General features: G+C 48.4%; 1 protein-coding gene across 1 annotated transcript in view; it reads left to right on the top strand.

Annotated features, from left to right (window-relative positions):
* The window catches only part of Snx18 (sorting nexin 18), a 27,329-nt gene that overhangs the window by 2,761 nt on the left and 7,634 nt on the right, over window positions 1-16,934 (top strand). The window contains exon 2 of the mRNA XM_029468241.1: window positions 3,052-3,132. Within this exon, the coding sequence (XP_029324101.1) occupies window positions 3,052-3,132 (81 nt within the window). The remainder of the gene's footprint in view (window positions 1-3,051; window positions 3,133-16,934) is intronic.

Here is a 16,934-nt window from a genome sequence, read left to right as displayed (position 1 = left end):
AGAGAGAGAGAGAGAGAGAGAGAGAGAGATGGGAGGTGTTGCTATTAAGAACATGGCCTTGCTTCTGGAGGTCTGGTGTGGGGGAGGTGGCAGTCACCTACTGTAGCGTCCTGGGCTGGTGGAAGGCTGCTTGGATAACCAGATCTGGCCTTGGGTAGGGGGTGACCTGCTCACTTGCCGGCCACGTGGGACGGAGCATTTGTGAACACACCTGCTCTTTGGCTTTGTTTTTCTTGTATTCAGCCAAGTCCTTTCTCAATTGGCTCTCTGGACGCAAACAGAACAAATCTGTGTCAAGCCTTCAGCCGTTTGGAAATAGCGGTCTTCTTGCCATCTCCTTCCTCTCTGCCCTTTTCCTTCCCCTCCTCAGTGTGACAAGGCCTCAGACTCTTAAATAGGGTGGGGGGATGGGAGGAAGTTCAAAGGTCCTGAGTCCATTCTTGCTGCTGTGAAACACAGTGCTGCCGTTATCTGTGGAACTAGTCTCCTAGAGTAGAGCAACTTGTTTTTGACAACTTCTAAGGCTGAGTTAGCTCTCGGAGCAATACTATTGCTGCTGGCCCGGGTTTAACCCTCATTTGCATTTTGTATGTTTTCAAGTAGTTATGAATCCTTACCTTCTGGGCGACTGCTAGTGACACTGACACTTTGAGCCTTTAATGCAAGACGATACCATTTCAATTCCATTGTATTACTTCAGTCAGGTCACATGCTGGCTGCCTACTTAGGAATGTCCCTGAGTTTGTACAGAGCGCTGGCAGTCACTGAAGGAGCTCAGAACCAGCACAGATACTCGTGGGGGCGGGCAGGTGTCTGTCTGCTCCACCTCTGTGTGGGCTCATTCGTGGGTTTTACTGTCAATCAGGCCTTTGGCATGCCCTGCTGTGGAAACTGTATATCAGAAAAGCTGTGTTTGTCCAAAGGGCTGCTTGAATGTGTGGTTGGTTCTTTTAGTCGAGTCAGCCATTGAACTTTTTTTTTTTTTTTCCTAAATCCTAAAACTTGGATTGTCTCCTGTTGCTTAGGCTCTGGAAATCCTTCCTTTCAAAACCAGTGCCGTTTCATGTGGTTTAAAGCAGTTCTAGAGATTAAACATCTGTAGGCATTGGCGGTGAATTTTGTTTCTGCTGTCTCCTTGGTGTGTAATGTCTAGATGACTCGCCTTTAGAACGTTGCCACCTAGTCCCGTGCATACAGCCAAGAGTGTCTGCTCACAGGCCATATCTGTTAAGGAAGCACAGATGAGGTTAAAATCCTGCCCCAGCCTGGGCGAAGCCTTTTCAGCATGCTAGGGGACTTGGCGACTCTCCTCAACCGCATAGCTGCTGTTGGGTTGGAATGACTCTTTTCAACCTGAGCACTTGGGAGTTTGTTTAATGCTTAGGGGTTTATTTTTTCCATCCAAGGTCTCAGTGTAATCACACCAAAGGGCTCAATGGACTTTTGAGATTAGCAACAGCAAAAAAAAAAAAAAAAAAAAACCAAACCAAAAACCAAGAAAAACTCACAGTGGCTCTCTCTCCAGTATTTTGCTGTAGGTGATCCAAAAGTTCACATTTCTGTTTAGGAAGAAATCTTATAGTTAAGAAATTCAAAACAGTTGTCTTACCCCTGGTGTGCTCATTGTTTTAGGAAAAGGCAGTGCTTCGTTGTATGTACGTGGTAAATTAAAATTAAAATCTGATGAAAACGTCAGTTTCTCACGCTAGGCTAGTGGTCATCAAGTAACAAGTGCTGAAATGGTTTGCGACGCGAAGGTCGGGCAGGAAACGCAGGCATTTCCATCATTGTTCAGAGTTCCACTGAACGGCCCTGCCCAGTAGGCTGTGGCTTCAGCAACCCCTTTCCTAAGCTTCTCCGGCCAGTTAGTAATCTCTCCGTGAGTTTTCATGGTAGTTTTCTTTCTCTTTGGTAATTCTGTGGCAACACTTAACTTCCCTTGTGAGTGTAACTGCTGAAGCCCGGGAGGGAAACAGGTTCTGCTGGATCCCTGTTGCAATCTCCCCAGTCCTTTACCCTGGGAGCATTGTGTCTCAGGGCATAATGCCGGCCTCCTTTGGGACTAAGCCATCCCGGAGGGGACCCCCACTATTACAGAATGAGGGTGGGTACTCTTAAATATGCTGGGTAGCTTTTGCTTAGGCTAATAAAGGTCTTAGTTTAATACTTTGAGCAAAGGTGAAGAGAGCCATATGGTTCCATCAACTAAATGATAATTCTAGAATTGTGTTTTTAAATCAGCTAATGGACTGTTAGCTAAATAGACCTGCTTAGTTTAATGGAGTGGAGCGGAGGCTGAAGGGGGTGTTGTAGTCTGTAGTAATGTTGGATGGAAATTTAGAACATGCTCAGGTGGCAGTGGTAGTTTTTCTTGACTTAACAGGAGTCCTCTCAGCCCGGTGGACGTCTTTAGGCCGCGTGTGCTCGGCTCTCACTGGCCTGGAAACCCAGAGGCTCTGATTTTGCTTTCCTCCATGGTGGGGTTTTCTTTCCTCTCTGTTTATCATTCCTGCCCGCACTGTGCTTTGATAATGCCGGAGCCCGGTGACTCTGCGGCAGTACATGGGAGAGGGTTTGTTGTGGGAGTCACAGCACATTCAGCCTGCTTTCCAAAGATACGCTGAGCTGCTCCGGCTAATAAAAGCCACATCTGGATGGCAGAAAGCCACATCTGGATGGCAGCACCCACAGTTTAAAAGTTTTACATTTATCTCTTGTGTGTCACAGTCGGGGACAACCATAATGGTAAAATGAGGAGACCCCGGGTTTTCATCTTCTCTGATAAATACGGACTGCAGGCCTGGAGGGAGCCACACAGAGCTGCCTCGTTATTCCAAAGAAAAAGGCATCAGGCCATGGTGCACACTGAAAGTTTGAAGGAGAATCTTAGGAAAGGGGTCTCCAGAGCTACAGCAGTGCTGAACTTTCAGCAGTGACAGAGATGTTTGCCTGTGAGACCTCACTGTGTGCCTCGCTGTGACCAGAGAAATAGAGTCGAATTCTTTGCTTGATGCCGCAAACTCTGGCTTCTTTGCTCTCTACATGTTCCAGATGGCACTGTCTTTTCAACCAAAAACTAAGCCCCTGGACCTGCGGTGCGGCGGCCAGAAGCCGGCCTGTCCGTCCTGCCGGGTAGGATTTCACCACTGTACCTGCCTTTCACCCGCCTGGGCAGGGTGGGTCCTGTGGCCTCAGACATTAATTAAAGATAGCCAGCGTCCAGGCAGGGCAGGCAAGGTGAGGCCTTGGTGCTCCGGCATTCATTCAGTGCCCCTGTCTCTTGTGCTGAAAATAGCCTGAAGAAGGCGTTGCCAGGAGTACAGAGAAAGGGCCCAGGGGGGCGGGCTGTGTGCAGGTTCATCCTTCTGAAACCCCCCCGGGCCAGAAACTGAGGCCAGTCCTTCTTTGAGTTAACTGTTTCATCTCGACTGGATCGTTTCTCTCTTCTCCTACCTCCACCTGAGCTGTTGACTTCATTTCTCGATGTGACCTTTGTTCCAGTTTGCCCTTTTCTTCCTTTGGTTTTTGAAGTAGAGGAATCAGTTGCTTGGTTAAAGCTTGAATGTGACTTGTCGAGGACCACTCCTCCTCCCGATCTGCAGCTGTCCTGCCCTGGTAGCTGGATGGATGCCTCTCCATTCTCCCGGCCAGTGGTTTCTAAACTTTGAACCCTGAAGTCTGTCCCACGGGGAAGCCAATCACAGCTGAACTGAGAGGAGGCAGTAGACTTCCATTCCTTGCCAGTCCCACCAGGAACTCTTGTCACCCAGGGGTTCCATGGGGCATCCCTTCTTGATGGGAAATGACACCTGTCAGGTCACCTTAAGATTTCCTAGCACAAGAAATTCTATGATTCACTAGGAAACAAGACATTTCTCTTAAAGTTAGGTTCCTTTTTTGGCAGCTGTATAAAAATCTGTTGTATTATTTCTAATGTTTTAAAACCAGAGTTTAGGATTAAGTTGGGTTGTATCATTTCTGAAGCCCATAATGCATGGTTGTCACCAGTAAAATGGTCTGGAAGCTGTTTTGTGTTTACTGCGATTGTATCCAGAAGACAGAGGCTGGACCACCTGGCAGCTGGGGTTTAGACAGCACAGACCAGATTTTACTGAGGCATAGATAGCACCCGTGGATTCTCAGTGAGTTCCTGCTGCTGTGGGAATGTGGTGGTTCGTCAGATTTCGGAGAGCCTCGGGGGCGTGGGGGGACACAATGGAAACAAGGTGTGTCCTTAGTGTACCCGTGGCACAAGGGAGGTTGCATGGCTTGGGTCTGACAGCTGAGCTGCAGTAGCCAAGAAGTCTTGTGTGCAGCTTCACAGCTGTGCACCAGGCCTGTCTGTAGACGAGCGTGGTGTGGTCTGGTGGGCCTTATACACGAGTGAGTGGATACAACTTTGAAGAGGTAATTGGAACCTCCACAGTCTTCAGTGGCAAGGAGGGAGACCTCCCTCAAGGTCGCCATGAAGACTGTGTTCTCTAGTGCTCAGTAGCTACTTACTAAATGTTTGGTTATGAGAACTGGAAGGTGCTTTAAAAGAATGGGAATTAATTTCCAGTGAAACACAATTCAAATAAGCGTACTTTCCCACCAAGCAGCCTGGTAACCACCAGACCTGCAGGCCCAGAGACACAAGCTGGAGGAATCGCCAGCACCGGGGTATTCTGGTTTAATCCGGTTATTCTCTAGTGAGACCAGAAGTATTACTGGCATCAGAGGGATCAATGGAGATGCTATCTGGAGTGATTGCTATTGCTCACATTAGATAGTTTATGTAAATCTTCTCTGGTCAGCCCTCCTCCTACATCAGATTATTTTGTGCAGGAGCAGATTGCTTCAGCATTTCTGAGCATCCTTCCCCATGTCTGTGCAGAGATGATGTTCTGGATTTCCTAGATACTGCTTTCGTTTAGGTGATTTTTTTTTGTTAAATAACATAATTTCTATATTGAAAGTAAAACAGCCCAAGACTGCAGTCAGTGTTTAGACATTGTCACAGGCTGGTTTCAGTAGTGTTTTGTCTGCCCATGTGACCACAAGCTGGGAGCATGAAAGCCCTTTATCAGCAGCGGACAGTGTTGAGGACATTAAGTTCAGATCAGTAAACATGGGTCCCTGGCTTCATTCATCAGATGCTTCTAGAGGGAAGGAAGACACCTGGGCTCCAGCCAACATCTGCAAGTTCTAGAACCCAGATGAGGGCTCTAGTGAATGGGTTCTAATGAGGGTTGTAATGAAGGGGGCCACAGAGCAGTCAGTTGGAATGCTATTTTTCTTCTGTCTGCAAAGAGAACTTTATTTTGAACTCTAAATACTGTCTCCTTTCTCAAAGTAAGAGAAAATCAAGTAAATAGTTTACTTTTCATGTTGTGACCAAGCAAATTTGTGTTTGAAAGTGGAGACCTCACCCTGGGAGAGAAGACACAGTGGGTAGACATGGTGGGTCCGTGATGGCTGCAGTGTACAGTTGAGATTCTTGCCTGCTTCCAACTCTGGAACAGGAAGCAGAGGGGAAGACTCGGGCTTTCTCCCTCTTCTCTTCAGTCAGTGTGAGACCTACCCAGCCTCTATGTGGTCTTCAGTTTATCTTTCTTATTGGCCCCTCACAGACACGCCTAAAGATGTGTGTCACAAATGCCCTTAGTCCAGTCAAACTGACAGTCAAAACTAGCCCTACCCGTGGTGTATAGTCTGACTAAACTGATGCGAGTACTTGGACCAGAGTGTCCATTCCTACCCTGTTCCTTACAGCTTTGTAACTCTTGCTGTGATGGGATTTTCCTCTGTGTATTCAGTGGATCGGCTGATGGTCACTGGGAGAAAGGCAAAATCATTAAGTTTATACATAGGAGCCTTTAAAAGATAAACTCGATTTTTATTGCATAAATATTTAAGTAGACATCATAACCTAAGCACTGCCAAGATTACATCATTGACCCAAGTGACTGCTGCCCTTGGGTTGCTTGCATTCCAGCAGGGGGGAGACACAGTGAAAGACAAACCCAGCAAACCGTAGTGCACCACACACACACACACACACACACACACACACACACGTGTTCAGAAGTGGGGCAGGGGAGGGAGGGTGTAGAAGGCAGGATGGAGCACAGAAAAGTATGGCCAATGCAGACCTCACTAAGGAGGTGGGATTTGAGTAGCACTGTGAAGGAGGGGAGAGGAGGGAAGTTACAGGTATTGCAGTAGAGGGTTGGGCAGGCAGGGGGTTCATCTATAACAAGGCCCTGGATCGCTGTGGGCTAGGAAGGTTGGAGAACAGCCAGGAGGTCACAGGTTGAGTCTAGAGGCTGTCCTAGTAGGAGAAGCCATCACAGAAAATCGCATTGGTATGGCTTTGTGGGTCATTGTCAGGACATGTTAAAAGTTCAAGCAAGATGGAAGCTCTTCAGGATCTTGAGTGAAGGGACAGCATCCATTTGTACGTTTCCTACTTATGCCGAGTAAAAGAATGACTCAGACTGGAGCAGGTACACACAGGAAAGCTGTAAGGAATGGTAAGGAAGTCCCAGGCCACCTGAGATCTGTGTTGAAGGTGCAGTCTGCAGGGTAGAAGGAACTTTTGTTTGAGCCTGGTAGATACATTGGGCCCTGCGTCCCTGCACAAGCGCAGGCAGAGACCCCAGATCTGGACCTATTGCTTGGAGTCTCCAATTTATTGAGGGTGCATCCCTTGATAAGCAGTTCAGTGTAGGCCTTGGTGATTGTCTGCTATTTGGTGTCTCCCTTTTGTGTTCCTGCATTATATAGCTACACTAACTGATATGTTTGTAGTAAGTGCTTAATACACGTTGGTCGAGGTAATGAAACAGGCACTTATTAATAAACGACTTGGCTGACTTTGAGAGAGATGTTTTCAGTGACTTAGGAAATGCTTTTGTTTTCTCATGTAAAAGTGCACAGGAACTGAAGATAGAATCTACACATATTTTATGGATGGAGTCATTAATATGTGAGTGATTTGAAAGTCTTAGATTTATGTGGCAGGTCATGGCCACGTGGAGAGAGAAGAGAGTGACAGGGCTAGAGAAGCCAGAGAGGAGAAGGTGTTCTCCCCTCTCTCCCCCCCAAGACAGGGTTTCTCTGTGTAGCCCTGGCTGTCCTGGAACTCACTATGTAGACCAGGCTGGTCTTGAACTCAGAAACCTGCCTGCCTCTGCCTCCCGAGGGCTGGGATTAGAGGCGTGCGCCACCACTGCCCGGCTGGGGAAGGTGAGCTTAGTCGCACAGTTTGCTTGGAAGATAAGTTCTGAAAACAACTGTAAATGGGAGGGAACTCCCCGACTAAAGGAACCGTGTATGCAAAAATCAGTCCTGGCAGCCTCTCAGAATCAGCTGGGACCCACCCAGCCACTGAGTCTGAATGTAAATGCTTGCCGTGTGGCCTTTAGTGCTTATATTAGCGTTCAGTTTCTGGGGTTTACCGTTGCTGTTAGGGGGTGGTGGGGGGAGTCTTATAGAAGGTGGGTATTGATATGGCCAGGTTAGCATGTCCGTGGGACAAGTGTTTGGTGTGAGAAGCTTTTTGAAGTAATTGAGGCAAGACAGAGTAAAATCTTGAATGGAGCTCAGTGACACGGGAGGGAGAAGGGACAGGAGCTTGTGCCTGCAGAAGTGGAGAGAGGGGGACATAAGATGACCTGTTGAGTGTGAAGTGTGGAGCCACCAGTGTGTGTAGATGCCAGCAGGCAGGTAGCTTTAAGCGGAAGTCTGTAGGCTGCAGCCCCTGGGCAGGTGTACGAAAGTGCTCGTGGATGGCACTTGAGCTAAAGCTGGCTCTCAATGATTCTGTAAGTGCCTGCATAGTGACCCCAGTTCTGCTTGTTGGTCTGCAAAGCCTAAAATATTTACTGTCTACCCTCAAAGGAAATGCTTGCTGAGCCTCTTGTTAAAGGACAAGCAGGTTAGCGGGATGGGGAGATATAAGTGGCGATGGTGCTGATTATCGAGTTTGCTCTGTGACTTTCGCTATTCCAGGCATACGGGGGACATTATGTCATAGTTGTTTAACATGTGCCTCCCATCTCTCTTGTAATGGAATCCATGCTTAATGTTTTCAAGCATTGGTATTAGCTCCTGTATTGGATTCTGAGGGTGGCTTGAACAGGTTCCTGAAATCTGGGTGATTAAACAGTAGCAATGTGTCCCGTTACACTTCTGCAGACTGGCTGTCCGAATCGAAGGTGTTGGTGGAACCATCGTTCCCTCTGCAGAGTTCCTGGCTCCTGGCCTGCCTCAGAGTGGCTTGGCTATAGGTGGTCACTCCAGCCTTTACCCATCGTGACATGGCATTATCCCTGTGTAACTGACTGACTGGCTGGCTCTGTGCCCCTTTCCTTCCTGCCTGCTCTGTCAGGTGCACCTCACATTTGACATCAGCTCTCTAGTTACATGTGCAGAGACGGGCTCCAGGTGGACAAAGATGGGGCGATGCGCTTTAATCCAGTGCAGTTAGCTAGCCCCCCATGCTCACCCCCAACGGGAGTAGTATTATTACCTCCTGAGGCTGAGAGGTTGAGTGAGTCCTGTATCACACAGCTGTCAAGGCAAAGGCAGGATTTGAATTGATTTTTCTCCCTTGAAACTGTTGTGCTTTTTTCACTGCCAGAATCCTTGCTAGGAAATAGAGTTGATTTTTTTTTTGGGGGGGGGGGGCAGTTGGCAACCAGGAGAGGTTTTTCAACTAAATAGTGACACCCTGCCCATTTTCAAAGTAGCTAGCATAGTTTGAAGGCTGACCATGTACCAAGCATGGCACGTGCTGTTCTACATTCACTATACCTGCTTGAACCTCACGGAGCTTTTGAGGTAGACACTCCTCTCTAGTCTTGCTGCTTCACCGCCTGGAAGCCCGAGGCCCCACTTAACTCCCTGGTGCTCCCTGTAGATCAACTTTAGGAAGCTCCGCCCATGCACGCGGAGAGGCGGAGGCTGTTGAGTGTCTGCGTTGCGTGCAGCTTTGGAAAGAGCCGGTGGACTTGAGACATCTGCTAGCTCCAGTGGTAGCACTTGGTGTGGTGCTGGTTGTGGCAGCAGCCTGTGTTAGGTTAGGTTTTAAGTTGGAAACGCTGAAGCCAGCAGTAGGGACAGATGAGAGAGGAGGAGTGGGGTGAGGAGACAGGAGTGGGGCTGAAAGGAATTATGGGAATTCCTGCAGCCAGGCTGCTTTGCTTGTTTTGTTTTGTGTTTTCAGACTGGTCCCGTAAGTAGCCCAGGTTTACCTTGAATTTATGGATGTCTCCTGCCCTAGCTTCACGCCGGGATTGCAGGCGTGCGCCACTATGGCCACCATCATTGTTTTAATTAAAGGAAAAACTCCGGTTTCTTTTGATCTACAACGGTAAAGGGAGGCTCTGGCTAAAATAAACGGGTATCAAAGCCCCGCCTCCTGAGGCTGGCAGCATAAAGGAGTGATTCCAGCTCTTGACAGTGACCAACAAGCAGAGCATTCCAGGAGCCTGGGGGTTTATGCCTTTGTATCACAGGGCACTCAGTTCCCGCTCTGCACCATGGGACAGTCGTAACCAGTGCAGCATGGGTCATCTCTCAATGTTCTTGCTAGACATTTTCTAGGTCTTCCGTTTTGGTCTCTGGTTGGTTGGTTGTTCGAAACCACGGGGGGGGGGGGGGGGGGGGGGGGGGGGGGGGGAGGGGCGGGGGTGGTGGTGAAGGGGTTTCAGTTTAAAGAGGCTGATTTAGGAACTGCCCCCCCCCCCATCTTAGTGATCCTTCCTCAGGTGGTGAGCAGGAGCCACCCTCATGGAGTGGGCACAGTGAAAGAAGGAAGAGCAGACCTGAGCTGCTTTCCTTGTGTGGTGGGGGTTGTAACCCAGCTATAAGCTGGACACTCTGAGGGGAAAATACTAGACAGCAAAAATACATCCTCTGCCGGGCGTGGTGGCTCACGCCTTTAATCCCAGCACTTGGGAGGCAGAGGCAGGCAGATTTCTGAGTTCGAGGCCAGCCTGGTCTACAAAGTGAGTGCCAGGACAGCCAGGGCTATACAGAGAAACCCTGTCTCGAAAAACCTAAAAAAAAAAAAAATCCTCTGGAACTACTCCTGTGGTTCCAGGTGAGCACTGCCCTCCTGGGAGCCTTCACAGCCCTGGACTTCCAGCTTCCCACTAGATCCGGCCTGCCCCGTGGGGAGTGTCTCCTCTGTTTAGCAGGCTGTAGAGATTCGGTTTTAGCCCAAGCTCCATTTTATCTTCCCAGAACAAAAGAAACCAAGATTTTACTCCAATTAAAAGTACTTTCGGAGTCCTCTTCTCACTGGTAGCCATTCCTGATGTTGTTTGGGGAGGGTCTGCTAAATGCAAGTGTGGGCAGCTGGCTGACACCGCTTAGTGGGATCGTGTGGCCAGAAAACATTCAAGAAAAGAAAGAATACTTGCTTTGCCTTTTTTTAAACTCAGATTTTTAAAGTCTTTATCTGTATTTGTTGATGTAGAGGGTGCTCAGCCTGGAACCTGGTCTTCCAAAGTAAAGGCGTACTGTGTTTGTAGAGAGAGAACCCTTGGAGCTACTGAATGTTGCCCAGTGCTGTGAAACCTCCTTGGTTCCAGAGCTCCACCTCAGGCTTTGCCGCAGAGCGTGGCTCCCCGCTGAGCTGCTTGCTCTCCACCCAGGTTTAGTATTTCTCAGGAGCTAAGGCATCACCAGAGCCTTTATGAAGTTCCAGCTACGGACATTCTGTTTCTAACAAATAAACTGCAAGCGCCCCACGGCTCTGGGCTTCATGGGGAAGGAGGCAAACCGAGCAGTTAGTGAGTTAGTTAGTGAATGGGCCTCCTGATGTTCTCATGTGCGCTAGAGTCCTTCTACCTGTGGACCTCATGGACCTCGTCACTGGGGTGCAGCTGAGCCAGCAAAGCTGTGCTAGTGGCTATCAGGCTGTAGCAGGGCTTTTGTGCCGCCAACAAGCAACTTCTTTTTTATTTTTAGGGCCAAACTGAACTAGAGAATGGAATTTTTTAAATGGAATTTTTTAAAATTTTTTTTTTTTTTTTTTTTTTTTTTGTTCCCCTGTTAACACACAGCCAGGACTCACTCATTCTTGGCCTGGCTCTCTTAAAATAGCTCCAGACTTCCCTTCATTTAGTGCAGTTCCAAGTTNTTCCCCTGTTAACACACAGCCAGGACTCACTCATTCTTGGCCTGGCTCTCTTAAAATAGCTCCAGACTTCCCTTCATTTAGTGCAGTTCCAAGTTGAAAGTGAATTCAAATTCATTTACCTTTAAATATTTTAGTGCTTCCGTGGCCAGTTTAAGCCCCTTCAAAACCTTGTTTGGGGACTGGGCATTGTAGTCCTAGGACTTGAGAGACTGAGTTTTAGAGGATTGTGAATTCAAGAGTAGGCTGGGCTACCTAGTAGGCCCATGTCTGGAAAACAGATATAAGCTGACAAAGTGCTTGCTCACCTGGGCAGTGTGTGTAAGTGTGCTCAAACCCTCGTCTGACTTGAGGCAGTTTGGATGACGCAACCTGTGACTGGGCAAGGGAGTCCCTACCAGGCTGAGGTCAAACAAACTTCCCAGCTTCCTACTATCCAGTGGGTGGAGACCCAAAGGGAGGAAGAAAAGGGGTGGGGAAGAGGCTGATGGAGGCAGGGGGGCTGTAAGGGAGTGGGGGACCAGGAGGAGAAGAAGGAAGTAGGTCACCTTGGTTAAATTAGCATTTTCTTTCAGCATCTGTAGCATAGGGGAATGAAAATAACCCATCCCTGCCATCCACACTTCCCATCCCTGCGCTCTGTCCTCTGCCTTGCCCCTTAACCTTGAGGCCTCTGTTTCCTGAGAAAGCCCATAGGAAGACCAAAAATCTACCTTGTGTTTTTGGCACCTTGGTGATTTCAAAATTCAGTGAGTTTTTCCACCACTCCCCTTTTCTCTTTCAAGGGAAAAAGCAGCCTTTGGATGGATCCCCGTTGCTTAGTGACTGGGCTTTTTGTGTAGATGGCTTTTGAGGGACAAAACCGGGAAGGCTGAGGTGTGGAGGGAGAATGTGGGGGGCACAAAGCGGGAACCCCGCACCAGCCCTGGCGAGGTTTTCAATGGGGTTGGGGCAGCCCTTGAGGCAGTAGAGCGGCTGTGATGTGTGGAGGGGCTTTTCCTGTCTCTTGCTGGGTTGGTTATACGAGGAAAGTTGCCTGTCCCCGTAGAGGCCAGCGAGACACCAGGCGGCTTGCCCAGGCCCTTGTTGACTTGGCCCAGTTTAAGGTAGCTTGTCAGTGTTCACTAAAACCAGAGCTGCGGCGCTCCCGAGGTCTCTGCAAAGACGGTGACCTGAAATGCTTGGGGAGCAGTAGCTTTTTACAGAGGGAATTTATGCAGTGACACCGTCATATGTCGTATGTAAATAGTGTGGCTCTCCGTCACGTGGAGCCGACTTCCTTGACCATTAGTCATTTGTAGAATTTGAGTCCTCAATGTAGTGATATTAATAAACTTTGTTAATAATTAATTCTTTTGGCTCAGTATTCATCGTAAACATGAGTACCATGTTCCTGATAAGGGAGCGTGTGCAGAGACGCGCCTCTCTGGCTTTGCTGATGGATAAGACTTCACAAGGGGCCCTACCCTGGTGGCACACTAACATAGGAAGGGGATGGAAGTGAATCTGAGACCTCGGGGGTCTGTGGAGCTTGTTCTAATGTTCGAAATGCGGGGTAAAGTTCCTTCCACAGGTGATAGGAGTGGGGCAGGTGTGAGAATGAACCTTGCTGAATTTTGCAGTTACAGAGTCTGCCTTGGAGTTTAGGAGATTTTGTTCATAACAGCAAAGTTTACTTCCTCTTAACTCTCAAAATATGGAACATGAAAGGGTCCCCTTTGGTCTTTTAGGACTACCTGGTCTCTGTAGCCTAGGCTGGTCTTGAATTCACTATAGTATTCCAGTGCCTTTGAGCTAATGTGAGCTTCCTGCTTCTGCTCCCAACTCCTGGGATGCAGGTGTGAGCTTGCGTGCTAGCTTGAGATGCTCAGCTCACATTGTACCCGTAGATGCCCAGAAAGTTGTCAGCAGCCCCCTGGAGACACCTGTGTAGGATGAAAGCGACAAGTGCCAGGCTGGCTGCCAGGTGGGAATGGTGGGCCCTTTGAAACACATAGCTCTGGGACACATTCTGGACCAGTGACAACCTCTTACTTGTAAGATTCTAGAATTATACCAAGAACTTCCAAGCACCTTTCAGCTTTAAATAAATAAGGAAGGGAAACCTGGCACCAGCGCTACTCTGTGCACCTGGGCCAGAGCTGACACTCACCTCTCAAGTCTGTCAGGCCTGGAGGGATGGGGTTGGTGATCCATCGGCCACTGTCTGCGGCAGCCTGACCTCAGGGGCCCGGGTGCTCCTTTAGAAATAAATCATTAGCTGCGTGAACTTTTGGTCCTATTAGAGAGGACTCCGGATAGTTGGTCCAACTAACTCAATACATCAACCAAGTACCACTCACTGTAAATATCCCTTTCAACACGAGTCTTCGTTAGGGTTCCACTGCTGCGAAGAAACACAGTGACCACGACAACTCTTTTAAGGACATTTAATTGGGGCTGGCTTACAGTTTCAAAGGTTTAGTCCATTATCATCATAGCAGGAAGCATGGCAGCTTGCAGGCAGACATGGTGCTAGAGAAGGAGCTGGGAGTTCTACATCTTTTTGGTTTTGTTTGTTCTTTTGAGACATGTTTTCTCTGTGTAGCCCTAGCTGTCCTGGAACTCTGTGGACCATGCTAGCCTAGAACTCACAGAGATCTGCCTGTCTCTGCCTCCTGAATGCTGCGATTAAAGACGTGTACAACCATCTCCTGACTCGAGTTCTACATCTTGATCTAAAAGCAACAGGAAGGGACAGAGACACTTCCTCCAACAAGGCCACACTTCCTAACAGTGCTGCTCCCTGTGGGCCTATGGGGGCCATTTTTATTCAGTCTACCGCAGTGTAAGCTTTTTATGTGTTTTCTCCTGCCCCTTTGACCTACTCGGGGAGCCTCTCCTAGGAAGGGGCTTTTAGAGTGTCCTAGAGGCCGGGCTGCTGCTCTGGGACAGCCTGTGCTACCTCTGCCTTCTGGGCAGGTTGCTCAAGTGTTGACCTCACTTCAGGCCCCTTCCTGTGCTTGGAGCCTGTGTCAGGAGCACGTTTCCTGTGGGTGACTCAGGCTTCTGGTTTCACCGCCTTCCTGTAAGAAGCAAGTCCTCTGACCCACACGGCCCCATATCTCTGCTGAAGGGCAAACCATGCTCTGTAGTAGACCCTTTAAAGTCAGCGTGCCACAGCGTGTCAGGTTATTTCCAGGCAGTAAGGTCCCATTAGAAACCGTCCCCACCCATCGCTTACACACTTTCCTGTCATGATATGGGAACAGGATTTCACTGTGACTTTTTTTACACATTGGGAATATACTTTGAGCATAGTCCCACCCTCTTATTTCTACCCCTTCCTCCCATGTAGTTCCCCTTCTACTTTTATGTCTTCTTTAAAAAAAAAAACCAAAAAACAAAACAAAAAAAAAAACCTAGATTTTTTTCATGAGAGACATGTGATGTTTGTCTTTTAAAGTGAGTGTCATGTCTCACTTAACATGGGATTCCCCTGCAACAGACACGGTGTTGCAATGCTTCTGTTAGATCTCTCACTGAATCTGGAGCTCAGACTTGGCTAGACTGCCAGAGAGACTCTCCCCTAGCCAGGAGACCCTCCTGCCTCTGCCCCTCCAGCAGGGCAGTAGGTGGGGCGTGTGGCAAGTGTACCCCTCTGTGTCTAGCTCTTACATGGGCTGTGGGTACCAGGGATTCAGCTTAAGTCCTCAGGCTTGCAAGGACCTGGCTTGCGCCATCTCTGCAGCCCCAGTTTGTACTTCTTTATGGCAGAATAATGCTCCGTTCTCTATGCCCGCCACATCGTCCTTATTCATGCATTTCTTGAGGGACACCTCAACCGATTCTAGAGTTTGGCCCCGGTGATTAAAGCTGTAGTAATTGTGAGGGGTATCTATGGTGTGCACGCTCATTTTTCCACAGAGGCTGCAGTGCCTTAGACTCCCTCAACCTTGTGTAAGCCCCACCCTCAAACACCACGTGCTCTCCGCATTCGCTTTACATCTTCCCGATGACTAAGATTTTTTTTTTTTTCATGTGTATCTTGTCTGCTTGTACGTCTTTGAGAACTGTTCACTTGCCAATTTTTGGTCCAACCTGTATGTCCTCTTCTTTCTTTGAGAAACTGCCGCCCTAAACGTGGGCATCACGGGACCTTTGGTATAACAGTGCTCCCTTGATCGACAGACCTCGCCACATATTTTCTTTCCCCCCACCCCTTTCATTTCCCTCTTCAGTTTTAAAGCAACATGGCAATACTATGGGAGGGACCTGGTCCCTCCTAAAGGAGCCACTTAAGGAGCAGAGCCTCTGAAACCTTCGCCTGTTTCCCCCGTCGATTCTCCGATGGAAATGTGTGGCCCCTTTGCTGTTCTGTTCTGGGCAGGGTTTTTAGCTTTTATTTTCCCGGCCTCCTGGGTTGGAGACAGCTTCAGGTCTGCCTTCCTGTGACAGCAGGCTGCAGTGTGCACCTCTGCAGTTGTCCCTGAAACCATTCAAAGTACAGGCCTTTTCAGAGAAGGAGCAAGCCGGCATTGATCTGACCCCGCCCACTTTTCCTCTCTGGGTCTCCTTACGCATTAGGTTTGCTGGAAAATTTTGCAAGCTGCTTTTATTTTGATATTTACCATGTTAAACCCGAGAAGATGTAAAGTGCTGCTCAGAGTTCCCAGCTCGAGAACCATCAGCTGCAGGAATGAGCCACTGGACAGAACCCAAGTCCCAGCCCAGTAACCCTGGTAGTCACTTCGGCGGTCAGGAAAATGTGTTTTCTCTGCTCAGTGAGTGCAGGCTGGGCAGACTGACGCTGCTTCTGGGACCCTAAAAGTAGTCATGTTTCCCTTTCCCGTGTTCACGCACTCCTGAAGTACGCGTCTCTCGGGGCTCTACTTACCCCCAGTCTGGATTAGGAAAGTAACTGGTAATATTTCATCTTGGTCATAGAAAGGAAAACACTCCAGCTACCTGTCTATCTGTTAGAGGTTATAAATCACAAAATTTTAATAGCTTTCTTGTACCAAAAAAATTTAATTTTTAAGAAAAAAAACCTTTATGTTTCTTCAGATGTGGAAGACCCCTGAGTTATGACTCTGGACTTTGTAGGCAGGCCAGGCTGCGGGTCCCACACCGAAGCTGAGCTGTAGAATGCTTGTGGTTGTCTTTCATTTTATTTCTCAGTATAATTCTATCAGTTTGTTTTGTCTTTAATCACCTTGCTTTCTTTTGAAAAGTAGTTCTGGGAGGAGCTAAGTGACGTTTCATTTAAAAGACATCATTTAAAGAGATTGCCCTAACCCCGAGTGACAGAGCCAGTGGTCCAGTTTGAGACAGGGTCTTACTGTGTGGGCCTAGAGGCCTGGGATGTGCGATCCACCTCAGCCTCCGGAACACAGCTCTCGCCGGTGTGAGTGCACGTTCACACCTTCACATACTGTTTACATGGTCTCACCTATTTCAGGTGTGTGTGCCTTGTTACCTCAAAAATGATTTGAGCCCTTGTACAGGGGCCACATGTTTCACGGACATGTCTCCTGCTCATCTCTCTCTGTAGCAGGCTTGACACAGTATGCCAGCAAACTTGAAGTAAGTGGGTCATCTGGAATTCCAGGTGGAATAGGCTCCTGGCACTCACTCTTCCATACACTCAGTCCTGGCCTTTGACAACACTGAGTGGTCTTTGCCAGAATATTACGGTTTACCCATCAAAATAAACCCGTACATTCCTGAAGCAGCCGGGTAGTAATATTCAGGGTTGGAGTTTGACAATCTGTGTCAACTTCTGTAGCATCTGTACTAGATGGAGAAAAAAAAAAAAAAAAAA

This window comes from Mus caroli, chromosome 13, assembly GCF_900094665.2.
Source record: "Mus caroli chromosome 13, CAROLI_EIJ_v1.1, whole genome shotgun sequence".
Lineage (NCBI taxonomy): Eukaryota > Metazoa > Chordata > Mammalia > Rodentia > Muridae > Mus > Mus caroli.
Note: the sequence above shows the minus strand (reverse complement) of the source record. Positions and strands in the feature narration are given on the sequence as shown.